This window comes from Vulpes lagopus, chromosome 6, assembly GCF_018345385.1.
Source record: "Vulpes lagopus strain Blue_001 chromosome 6, ASM1834538v1, whole genome shotgun sequence".
Taxonomy (NCBI): domain Eukaryota; kingdom Metazoa; phylum Chordata; class Mammalia; order Carnivora; family Canidae; genus Vulpes; species Vulpes lagopus.
The window spans coordinates 115,063,660-115,077,342 of record NC_054829.1 but is presented as its reverse complement, the minus strand read 5'-3'; the positions used below and the strand labels follow the sequence as shown (position 1 = coordinate 115,077,342).

At 34.5% G+C, this 13,683-nt stretch overlaps 1 protein-coding gene across 3 annotated transcripts in view; it reads left to right on the top strand.

Annotated features, from left to right (window-relative positions):
• PRDM5 (PR/SET domain 5) overlaps positions 1 to 13,683 on the top strand; it is a 202,698-nt gene that overhangs the window by 122,011 nt on the left and 67,004 nt on the right. For all 3 annotated transcript variants that reach the window (XM_041758533.1, XM_041758534.1, XM_041758535.1), the window contains 2 exons: positions 7,710 to 7,803; positions 11,763 to 11,923. In XM_041758533.1, coding sequence (XP_041614467.1) covers positions 7,710 to 7,803; positions 11,763 to 11,923 — 255 coding nt within the window. The remainder of the gene's footprint in view (positions 1 to 7,709; positions 7,804 to 11,762; positions 11,924 to 13,683) is intronic.

Sequence of the window (13,683 nt, the reverse complement as noted above, 5' to 3'; positions counted from 1 at the left end):
AAAAATTAAAACTGAAAAAATACCATATGATCCAGTAATTTCACTACTGAGTATTTACCCAAAGAGTACAAAAACATCAATTCAAAAAGACATATGTTCCCTGTGATTTACACTAGCCAATATTTGGAAGCAATCCAAGTATCCATGGAAGTGTCGATAGATAAATGAATAAAGAAGATGTAGTATATACACAATAGAATATTACTCAGCCATAAAAGAGAATGAGATCTTGCCATTTGTGACAAGTCCTGGAGGGCATTATTCTGAGTGAAATAAGTCAGACAGAGAAAGACAAATACCATATGATTTCACTTATATGTGGGATCTGAAAATAAAACAAATGAACAAACAATTTGTATTATACCAACAAATGCCACAAACCTGAATCAATGAAAACTAAAAGTGCACAAATGAGAACTGTATGTTATAATTAAAATATGCTGAAGTGCAGTATTTTCAGTAGAAAATAGGCTTTGAACCTAATATCCATCTTAGATGTTTTATATTTAAAATTAGAAACTAACTCTAAACTCTGATCTTTTGATTTAGTTTACATCTGTATCAGTTGAAAATTAGATTAGTCTTTATGAGGGTTTCATTGAGAATATGTCCTCTGGTGATCTTGACACTTAGGTGATTGGTCGGTGGCTTAAATATACATACACAGCACACACACACACACACACACACACACACACATACACACATGCACACACACATTTTATTCTCTGTCCATCCAACTATCTATCCATCTTGTCTAGACAAATATTTGAATCTTGTTATTATCTTATGTTAGTTTTTATCTTATTATTATTATCCTATTTATTAATTTCTAGGGATTTATATTTTAAGAAGACAATTTCTAATTCAACAACTAGTATTAATTTTTAGATAGTGTAATTTTATATAGGATTAGAATCTATAAAATCCAACAATTTATTATTGTTTATTTGTCTGTTTGTGTTTTAGGTATCTACACTTGTTTATTTTTGGATGGTGCATAAAATTCAATGCAGAATTACCAATTTATTTAGCCATCTGGCATACCAAACAAGTCATCCACTAGAGAAGCTGGTATAATAGCTGTGAATTATTCCATATGAGTTATAAAAATTAGGATGCCTACTTTTATTCAGGAAATTCTGCTTTGCAATTCCTGTGATGTGTCTGAAAGCCATATCTTCATGAGGGAAGCTACAGGTGTCTGTTACCTCAACAGTTTGTGAAAGAACATGGTTGCTGTTTCCATATATTCAAAGAGCTTCGTTGTGATAGAATGAACTTGTTCTGTGTTACTCTAGGCTTGCTGTAATAAATGGTGGCCATTGTAGAGGCAGAACTTTTAAATTAATGGTCAAATCGGCTAGCCTGAAGTGTCATATGTTTGAAACAGTATTGATTAGAAGCATCCTTGGTTAGAAATATGAGATAGCATGTTTTAGCAGTGTTGTAGAAGGGAAGACTCCCTTAGTAGGAGTCTAAATTGCTGCCCTCCAAAGAAGAATTCTGCAAGTCTATGATTATTCCTTCTTTTAGCAAATTCTTTTGCCTTAATCGGGGTATAAACTTGAGGCTTCAGTAGTTGGCTCTGTTGAGTTAGGGCTTTGTACTAATGGAATTGTGGCTTTCAAGCAGTGGTTGTGCTTGGCTATGAAAGACTATACTTCTGTAACAGCATAACCTCAATTTTATAATCTTAATTTATCTGTGTGAAATGAGCTACCTTTTCCTGTGCTGAACTGATTTCTTTGATAGCTTTCTAGTTTCCACTCATTTTTGTGAGGAGGAAGCCCTTTAAGGAAGCCAGTTATAAAGCTGACAGTAAAAATTTAATCCACAGACCTTGTAAACAGCCAGATGACACAAATTTTGTGCGGCCTTAGGTTTATTATGTGACCCAGTGGGATAGTAATATGCTTATGATATGCAGACTTTGGATTTCAATAACAGGACTCTTAAAAAAAAAGAGTAGTTCTGACCTATGTATCTCAGGAATATTTTCTCCAAATTTTTATCTCTAGTTATTTCCTCTGAATTTTAAGAGTTTTCTTGCTTCATGCATGACCCAAAGAAGAAATATCATTTCCAGTAATACTGTTACTACAAAGCAATATATATTGGTGATAGGGTTATAATTTTTAATTGTGAATGGGTCTGATGAAAATTTTATTCTGTTCTCATGAAATTAGTGTTTGGCTTGTGTAGCTGTAAATGTGCTAATTTGGTGAATATTGTATAAAAATTATGTTGAAAACCTGAAGCATTCTTGAGACATTTTATTAGGTGTTATAAATAGTGCAACACATTTCTTACGTATTTTCTACATCTGCAACAGCAATCAGACTTGGTGCATAAGAAGATATATGATACAATGCATAAAATGATATATGTATAGTTCATGGACGAGTTCATCTGTATACCTGTGTCATCGGTGACTTGGCATTTAAGTAGGAGAATGTTGAAGTTGAAGGATAATACAATTAATAAATCGGTGAAGGAACGCCTGGGTGGCTCAGCGGTTGAGCGTCTACCTTCGGCTTAGGGCATGATCCCAGGTTCCTGGGATCGAGTTCCGCATTGGGCTCCCTGCAGGAAGCCTGCTTCCCCCCTGTGCCTGTGTCTCTCCCTCTCTCTGTATCTCTCATGAATAAATAAATAAATCTTAAAAAAAGTCAGTGAAAAGTTTGGCACCCTTTATAGATTAAAAATTGAAGCATAAGCACCTTGTAAGAACCTTAATTTTATCCAATACTTGTAAAGTACATTATGCTGAGACTTTGACAAGTCATGACATCACAACTCAGTTGGTGGTATTGGAATCTTTTTGACAAAAATATTTATTCATCTGGCTATCCACTAACAGCTTACTACTTAAAATAGCTCTTGACTTCAGGCCATATCTGATCATTGTGGTGTTGATTTGATTAACATAGGTGTTAATGCTGCCCCACGTTATTTCATCATCAAGCTACTATATCATAACCACAGGTTGCATTGTCCTAGATTTGGAAAAAGAATGAATTGACCAGGGTGGAATATCATATTTTTGGAAGACTAATGCAATCCTTTGTTCCAATATGGATGCTCTAAAAACAAAAGTTTTTTTCTTTTTGTAATAATATCATCTACTCTTTGTAGAAAATTAAAATATCAAAGAAAGGTATAAAGAAGAAAATGAAAGCTCTGTCAAATACCACTCTCCACTTTACTATGAAAAACCTCCCGTGTTTCGTAGGACATCTTCCTACACCCTCTTCTATAAGTGTATATATGCAGCATATAGTATTCTATATATGTTTTGCATTGTGCTTTTGACACTCTAAATATGTAATAGGGGTTTTCCATATCAAAATAAATATACAATAGCTACTCAGATTTAATTAACCAGGTTTATATCTGTTGATGGGCATTTAGGAGATTTTTTAAAAACATTTTATTTATTTATTCATGAGAGACACAAAGAGAGAGAGAGAGGCAGAGACACAGGCATAGGGAGAAGCAGGCTCCATGCAGGGAGCCTGATGTGGGACTTGATCCCGGGACTCCTGGGCCGAAGGCAGGCGCTAAACCACTGAGCCACCCAGGGACCCCAGGAGATTTTTTTTTTTTGAAAAGTTTTTGCTTATGTAAAAATTTGTCAGATATATGTCTGTAGAGGGAGTTGGTTAGCCAAAGAGTATATGCATTTGTCATTTTTGTCACTAGAGCCACACTGTCACTCAGAAAAAGTACATTCCTGGTTACAAGATACGAGGTTGCTCATTCTTACCCTTTTGTCAACAATGAATGATATCCCTTTTCCTCACCTTTGCCAATCTGATATACCACAGAGAGTATTTTTCTTTAATATTCATTCTCTCATTGTATTCACAGCTTTAAATACTAACGCTATATAATCTGACATCCCCAAATGTTATACACTATAATGCAGACTTGAAATATTCCACTACTAGACCTCTTTTAATAGTCATTTGAACCCACTCAAAACTGAACCCCTTACCTTCCATCAAACATTTCTTGCTTGCTCTTTTCTTGTATTAGTTAGTGGCTGATCCATCCTACCATTGCTCCCATCATAATCTTGAAGGCAGGCTTTTCTGTATCTCGTGCTTCAAATTCAAGCCTGTCTACATCATCATATATCCAGAAATATACTACTTCTCTCACGTTGGTGGCTACTGCTCCGATATCGGCCTTATTTATCTCTTGTTTGGTTTATTGCTATGGCTTCTCTAGTTTCTCTACTTTCCCTTGTCCCCCTCTGTCCTGTTCTCAGCACAGCTACCTTAGCATACTATTAAATGGCAAGTGAATCGTACCACTCAACTGCTCACAACTCATTTGACATTTTTTCTCTTAGTCAAAGACAACATTCCTGCAATGGTCAACCAGGCTCTGCATTATATTCTCCTTCCCATTCTTTTCCCTTTTGACCTTATCTCCTCACTTCCATGCCTCTTCCACTCTCTCCAACCACCCTAACCTCCATGGTGTTTCCTGTCCAGATCACTCAGAGGGAGATATGTCCTTACTCCCTCACTTCCATCAATTCTTCTCTCAAGTCATCTTCTGAACTAGAATTTCTTTGACTACTGTTTAAAATTGCTGCCCTGTTCTTTGAAACTTTGCTATCCCTTTCCCTTCTCTATGTCTCTCCATACCATGCATTTCATATTTTATCATTTGTTAACGTCTTTCTCTCCTCACCAATGTAAGAGCTCCATGATAGCAGGGACTTAGTCTTGTTTTTACTGCTATATCCTCAGTGTGTAAAATAGGACTGGCACATGGCACATAGGGGCGGCATGAAGTGCATAGCATGGACTGGGCACAAGATAAGTAATGAGTGAAATTTCAAGAGTGCTTACTTGGAGGAAAGCACTTTTCTCTGGAGTGTTCATCTTTTCTTATTAATGTGCTGTGACTCTTTATATTAACAGTTTAAAATTCTTATTTTATGTTGCATATATTTTCTTTGTCACCAAACATCTTGCCTTGCAGTTTTAAGTTTAATGCTTTCTCTCATCTAAATATGAGTTTCTGCCAGGAAACTGTTAGAAAGTCTTTCCCTGCCCTGCAAAGTATTTAAAAATTCTCTCATATTTTCTTCTAGTATATTTAGGGTTTTATGCTTCACATTTGAAAAAAAGCTGAGTTGAAATGGGATTTATCGAAAGAAAGAAATTATAATATATCCAGCTTAATTTTTTCTAAATGTCTATACAGTTGCCTCATTTACTATACAGTGCATTGCTCTCCTACCAATTTGAAATGCCAAATTTCCCATACTAAATGTCCATATATTTTATGTAATGGAAGCAACTTTTTCTTTGTTCTATTTTACTCCCAGCTGTCATCTTTGTTCATGTGATTAAATGCATTTGAATAAGCGTAGTTTATCCCAGATTTTAAATATTTGTTCCCCATATCCTTTCTCTATATTTTTTATAACTGAAAACAGCCATAATTCCTTTTTCACCAACATTACGTTAATAGGTAATACTTATATCTTGAATATTATAATGTACATTAAACTAAGAAAATGTTTAAATCTGTATGCTGTAGAAAGTAATTAATAGATTTTATATACAAAATTGTTGACAGTATTTTCCTTTGGTTGGTCAGAATATGGGCTTTTTTTACCCTTTTGTTGTATTTTTGGAAAGTTTCTAGAGTAAGTAGTCATGTTATTAATAATATTTTTTGGAACTTGAAAAATATGGTAAGTCATATGTAAAGGGAAACTGGTGAAATTGTAATAAAGAAGCCAGGAAATCAAAGAGACAGTTTTGAGACAGCTCATGGAAAAGTGGCATTTCAATATATGGACACGTGACAGAGGTAATTCCATGCTGTGTCTAAAAAATGAAGACTCAAAAACCATATGAAAAGTCCAAGGTTGAGTAAGCCAGTATGAGGTATGATTGAGTGTATTGATAGAAAATGAGTGTAGGTTATGAGTTTGTAAAGGTACATTAGGACCATGTTATCCAGCAGGATATCTTAAATCCTGTAAAGTTTGTTGAATATACATGCCTAAGTCACTTCCCAGAATTTGGTTTACAGGGCCTCTAACAGTTAATTTGGTTAATATTGTTAAATAGGAACTCCTTGCCCCATTGCAGTATAGTACACACTACAAAAATTCCGGAAGGAAAGAAGTATACTTTTTGTAATGTGGGTTGAAAATTGAAGTCCAGAGTTCAGTTTTTCATAATATCATTAGCATTAACTAGGAGAACAATAAAGAATCTGGGTGTTTGGGACGCCTGGGTGGCTCAGCAGTTGAGCCTCTGCCTTCAGCTTAGGACATGATCGCAGAGTTCTGGGATTGAGCCCTGCATCGGGCTCCTGCATGGTGCCTACTACTCCCTCTGCCTATGTCTCTGCCTCTTTCTGTGTCTCTCATGAATAAATAGTAAAAAATCTTTAAAAAGAATAAATAAATCTGAATGCTGTGAATAAAGAGCTTTATTTATTTATTTTTATAGCAAATGTATCATAAAAACATGAATTATATGATTTTTTAATTATAATTAGAAAATATAGTTCAATTTTGGTATTTTGGCATTTATGAGCATTGTTATCTTGCCATGCATTGTAGAATAGGATTTTATACACTGACTTGTGCCAAACAGGTTAATACTGATGTGTAATAAAAAACAAGTGAAGTGAATAAGCATAGTGTTTTGTTGGGTTTTTGTTTTGTTTTTGTTTCTAAGCCTTAGATCTAGCAGGTGGTTTTCTGATGTTTATTGCTTATCAGTGAGTTTTTGTCTGTTAAGTGTTTAAAGGTGCTTGCTGCATCAGTGCTTTTTGATCTCTAGCAAGTTGCTGAAAGTCTTTGAGCCTTACTTAGTTTTCTCGTCTGTAAAATGAGGACAGTAATAGTATTTTATTCATCAAGTTACTGGTGGAATTAAGTGAAACAATTCATGTAGTGTTGAGTGTAGCAGTGAGACAAAATAAATGTTTAATGAATGTTACCTGGTTTAATTATGAGTAAATGTTTTAGTTTAATTTAGGGGGAAAACGATATCTAGGACTAAAAATTATTGGAAATTATTCAATGGAGTTGAGGGGAAAAGATGGAAACTCTCCTTTTTACCAGTTTCCTTTCATTATGTTGAAAATGTTGTACTAGCAAGAAAGTTCAGTCTTCAGAGAAATTATATATCATTTTATTCTGCAAAGTAAATCTTGAGAAGTCTGTGTGTATTCAGATTAGCATTTTGAGATTATAGAAACAATTTCCTTTATTTTTTTGAATATTTTCTTTATTTATTTGAAATAGAGCGAGAGCAAGAGAGCATGTGCGAGGGTGGAGGTGGGGGAAGGTAGGAGAGAGATAGAGGGGGAGAGAAGCAGGCTCCTCCCTGAGCAGGGAGCCCAATGTGGGGCTCAATCCCAGGACCCTGGGATCACACCCTGAAACAAAGGCAGACGCTAAATTGACTTAGCTACCCAGGTTCCCCTCCTTTATTATTTACAAATTTATAATTAATGTAAGAATTTAAAAATACAGTGATTTTTCTCCTGTGAACATGGCATATTTGTGTTTACAGTTTTATGGTGAAAGAATGTCACCAGAAGAAAAAAGATATTGTCTACCTTCCCTTTCCTCTTTCACATCATGAATACAGGCTCCATTTGTTGTCATGACTAGAGGATTCCAGACTCTCCTGACTCACAGTTTCTTTCATCTGCAGACCCATTCTGAAGAGAGACCATTCCAATGTGAGGAATGTAAAGCTTTGTTCCGAACCCCATTTTCTTTGCAGAGACACCTGCTCATACATAACAGTAAGTCACAATACAAGCAGTTGAGGAGAAACTGAATGATCTCAAACTTCATTCTTATAACTTTTGAGAATGTAGACATTATAGAAGTGGACCCATATGTAGTTATGTGATCTGGTTTTGCATATAAAAGGGCTGGTAATTCTGCCTTTCGCCTTTTCTTCCTTTATTGTTGCTTTATTTTCCTATATTAAGATAACTCATTTTATCACACATTTTATTTTATATTAGTTCTTTCCACTGTTTAAAGTTTGTATATAAAATCTTGTCTTATGTTCAGTAAGGTATCTTTGAAATTTGTTCTGAAATAGACATTTTTGTTCCCTTTTAAATAAAATGATTAAGGAAACATCTCTGACCCTTTAATATATGCAGATGTCTGGCATGATTTTATTAGCTCACAGACTTTTAAAGTTGAAAAGATCAGAGTGCACATCTAATTTAACCTGTTAATTGAGGGGAATAGAGAAAATTGAGACTCAGATAAACGTGGTGACATACACAGGGTTCTAGCTCTGGAGGTAACATCCAGGTTCCGATAGATGCTTTTCCTAATACTATACACTGCCTTTGACTTCTTACTTCTTTTGGCAAGAGCATTTCTTTTATTTTTGGTTTGAGTTGTACACATACTCACCATGCAAATTTGTGAGGCAGTTACACTTGGAGCTATAATACCACACCTTATACCCACATCATGGCAGGATACTTTCCATCACTTTATTTCAGAGAACATGCTATTGCTAAGCTGAGTTTTAAAATGGGTTCTGTGTTCGGATATTGAAGTAACCGGACATTTGCTACATTACTGTATCTAAAATTAAAGAAAAATGGCATAATGTTGGTAATATTTGTATTTACTGCTTTTAAGATGTTTAATCAGTAGAATATCTTCGGAAACAAGGTTACTACTGCTGATTAAATTTTTAATATTTCTGAGGAATGTAAAACAATTAATCAGTTGTGACAACTGTATAGATAAGATAGTATCTTGGAAGAAATTTTCTGTGGTACAGTAGAAGTTCTAAAATTCAAAATAACAAAAATATTAAAGTTTCAAAAAGTGCTGAGTGGTAATGATCATGACAAAATGCATCTTTTCCTACAAAGGAGATATTGTTAGGGTCTTGCCATCCTACATTTTACCTTAAAGCTCTGGAGAATTTTCAACACCACTTTCTATTTCCTTATTAAAGACAGATATGCATTTGAGAAATAAAATTTGTCATGTAACAGCAGGAACTTCCATCTCATTTTGCTATCATTTGATTAAGAAAAACAATCATTATGAGATGAATGGATTTTAGAATAGGGATTGGGACAATGAGCCTCATTCATACTATAAAGATTCCTGTGGCCAAATTGGGCCTAATGCTCCGGAAGTTTTTCTTTGGATAAATGAAATTTTATTTTCAATAACAGCAAGAAATTTTTATTATAAGGAATCTACTACTTTTGTTTTCTGCTGATTAGTTCTCGTAAACTTGAGACATAGGATGAAGCAGCAGTGTAGACTGTACCTCTCCATTCTGTATATAATATGTTGATCAGCACATTAATCAAAGCCTTTATGAAGCTGCACCAAGACTGGAAAATCAGCTTTGTAATTGAGTAAGTGGGCTATTGAAGGTAAAGTTAAATATCAGGTAAGGCTAGTGAGCTAGAAAGATGGGAAAAAACAGAAGTGGGCAGAATAAGACAAAATATTAGATGTTACCTTACACAATATAAAAATTAAAATGTGTTTAGCTTCAAAACATGCAGGCTATTTTAGAAATTTATATCAGCACTCTGGCTCAAAATATGAAGAATAACTTGTCATAATTATTTTGGAAAATATTGCTATTTTCTAACACACTGAACACCAAAAACCAGGTTACTAGCTAGCTTCTTGGTTTTAAGATAGGAAAAATCCTATCTTTAATCCTATGTTTATTTTTTTAAGGCAAAGAAATCTGATAACATCAGATAAAATCTCATCAAAGTTAAAAAATTCTGATAAGCTTAAAACAAAGAAATCTGGAATTAAAATTTGAAAGAAGGTAAGGACTCCCTTGGTATAGCTTAATGAGGTCTTTGTATAGGAATCAATACTTTGATTCATGTGATAGTTTAATGGAAATGCTTTGGTAGGAGAAATCTTGAAGGATTGCTTTTTTGTTTTGTTTTTGTTTTCTAATTAATTTTAAAGATTTATTTATTTTGAAGGGGTGGGGGAGAGGGAGATGGAGTGGAAGGGAATCCTAAACAGAACCCCCACTGAGTGCAGATCCCTAATCAGGGGCTTGATCCCAGGACCCTGAGATCATGACCTGAACCAAGACCAAGAGTCTGACATTTAACCGGCCGTGCCGCCCAGGCACTCCTTGTTTTTGTTTTTTAATTTCTTTTCGTCCCTGAGTTGTTTTGGTATTATTTATAGTCATATATTGTTGATATTCTCTTTTACTCTCACTTATTATACATATTATACAAATAAAGTATTTAAATACGTCTAAAAAGATATATAAAGTAGGTTATAGCAAATAGCAACTAGCAACAAAAGTGCACAAAGGCAACATATAAACATAGCACTCAGAATCTACACAGTTTGTGCATGGTTTGGATGTGACTTTGTTCCAAGCATCAGATTTCAACAGAGCTTTCAAAAATTTTAAGTTAAAGATTCATAATTCTGTTTTTGAAGGGTAATTTGTCTTTTTCTTTTTTTTTTCCTTTTTCCTTCTTTTGTCCTTCCTTCCTTAAATTTGGTATGAAGAAATAATAGGATCTTCATGTTTCTAAATCTATGCTAGTTATAATGGAGGGAAACTAGAAGAGTTTGGTTGAAAGTGAGGTAGTCTCTTATTTCAATGTAGAAAGTTATATTTGTCTTAGTGAATATAACATGTGAATCTATGCTAATATCATTGTTCTTTAAAAAAAGGAAAATATATTCAAATACTAATCTGTCTTACTTATATAATCATGTACTATATGCATTTTATAACTTCCTGAGAGATAAAACTGTCTTCTAATTGTACATATTTATCACTTAAAATGTATTTAAAATAGATGACTGAAGGTTAGACTTTAAGAAGACCTGTAGGGATAGCATTATATAAAAGTTTAAAAAAAAATGCCATACCAGACACCCCCTAAACATAGTTGGTAGAGTTGCTTTCTCTGCAGTCCTAGGCTATAGAATGAGAACAAGGGTTCCAAGATGAAGGACCATTCACAGTTACCCAGGGGCGTAGGGGGTAGAAAAGGATAGTGGCCCCAATCCAGCTGTGTCTCTGAGAGGCAGCCCCCCAACCTGTGTGAGAGCCTGTAAGTTAAACCCTTCCCCAGTGAATAAAAGAAATTAGCAGACCAAGGACCATGTTAAGGAGTCCCTAGTCCAACTTCCTGAGATAGTACTGAGGAAGGAAGGGATGTTGTAGCCCTCTTGGCCTAAAGGGGGGGCTCACCCATTTCTGTGTGCCCTCAGGGGCTTCCCTCCCCATTTTGCTTCTTATGACCCTGTCTGCCTGTCCCTGTCCCTTAAAGGCCATAAGAGTTGTGGTGGGTGTGAGGAGAGTTTAGGATCCACCCCAAAGGCCATTTACTCTGCCTGACAGAAGCCTTTTATCACCACAAGAATCTACTTACTTCAGACCTGACACACTGCCTTAGAAATATATACTTTTAAAGAAAGTTCATGTTTCCTTTAGGAAATTAGCTAATTGAGTCTCCACATTTTCCAGTTAAAGAGGCTGAGAACATAAGAAAGTTAAAGCACTTCCCATTGGTCACAGAATGAATTAGCAAATATGGAATCAAAAGATGTGAAAAATTACCTTTTCTGGTTATGATAAATTGTTAGTAATAAAGCTAATGTTTTGGAGGAAAGCCACTATATCTGGTACCCATGAGAGGGAGTTAACATCACCCTGCTATTGCATCTGATCTTTCTCTTGTTTGACTTTTTCATTTCTAAGGTGAGAGGACTTTCAAGTGCCATCACTGTGATGCTACCTTTAAAAGAAAAGATACCTTAAATGTTCATGTCCAGGTGGTCCATGAAAGACACAAGAAATACAGATGTGAGCTGTGTAATAAGGCATTTGTTACACCTTCAGTGCTTAGAAGTCATAAGAAAGTAAGTAGAAGCCTTCTGTGAGTTTGAATGGATTATATCCCTCAGCAGTATGGGCATGATACTGTGCATTATCCTGTGATAATCAATTTTATATTAATTAATCAACATATTTACTCAAAATGACAAATAAGGGATGCATGATTTATATGAGCTCTTCAGAAAGTGTTGTTCTTTATAGTTTTTCAGAAGAGCTATATAATTGGGATGAAAGTGAACCTAGATTTAGGTGTGGCTTTTGCATAGCCCTGAGCTATGATGATAGATGGGTTGTATAAAGTAGTCAATGAGTAGGAGCTTGTCAATTTTTGTACACTTTTGGATTCATGTGGAGTTTTATTTTAAAAATGAGTAGTACCTTAATTTTATTTTTCAGAACTAATTCAGATTTTCATTGACAAGTTATTAGACTGACCTCTTTTCTAGGATTGGAATGGTCCTTCATCTTGGAACTCTAGGACTCAGGGAAGTTCCTAGTATAGAAGAGGGACTTGATAAGTATCTGCTTCACTCAAATAAAATGATGTTCTTCCTTATGTTGTTTGGGAGATAATCTTTTTGCATTATGCTCATTACTTTAGGCAAATCAGGAGGTTATCTTTATTTGCATTGTAAGTACATTTTAAGTGTGTTTTCAAAAATAGCAAAATTCATAGTGTAACAAACACCATTTAAAGGTTTTAATGTGGGCTTTAGAAATGACTGTGAAGTGTAATAGATTCTGCTACTTAGTGTATACTGCTGAGTTATTATGAAGAAGTGACTCCTGCTACAATGTGACTTTTATTTTGGTACCTACCTGTAGTAATAGCTGGGCCAAAGGACTGATTTGAGGAACTTTTTTTTTTTTTTTTAAATTCGATTTGGGGAACTTTCTATTCTCATGTCTTTAATGATAATTGTCTTTTTTTTTCAAATTTCATGGGAAGATACTCTTTCAGATCTCTTTGCTTGAACTACTTTTCTGCATGAATTTAATAAATTTGTGTCACATTTTAATTGTGGGAAAAAATAATACATTTTCAAAGGAGATTGATGGTCATTTGTCCACAATCACAAATTGTCAAAGAGGACATTTCGGAGAGCATGGATCATTTTTGTTCATACATTTATCCAGCACTATTGTTGTAGTAATCTGTTTCCATGCTTTCTTATCTATATTTAAGATATTTTACTATTGTAACTTAAATGTCTTTTAAAACCATTGAACCAAATTCCCATACCTCATAATAAGCTGCATTTTTTAATTAAACTAAAGAGCATCTTAATTCTTTTCATTAATGTCGACTTAATGTTGTTTAGTTTGGAACTTATATTCCTGACCAGGAACTTAGGTCATGTAAGTGAGCAATGAAATACTTATGTAACAGCAAAAGAAATTCTGTGGGTTGTATAAAGATACTGTAAATAAATAGGTAGTTGCTTGTTTGGAGTATCCAATGTTGTAATAATAGATATATGCAATTTCTAAACAATCTTACACTAATCAAGAAAAAACTGTTGTATTTTGCTGCTTCTGTCAGGGAATGAGAAGAGTGTAGGTCTGCTATATGTTAAAATGTTATACCATTTCCTTTAAAATGAGCCATAATGGGGAACAGGGGAGTAACGGCTCTTACTGTAAAGAATGTATAACTGTTTTAAATAAGAACTTGTAGTGAAAATGGAAAGTTAAGTGCTTGCCAAATGCAGAATCAAGGAGATGTCTGTTGTAGCCAGTGTCATTGGCTAGTGTGGCAATTGGTTAGACTATATTTCTTAAA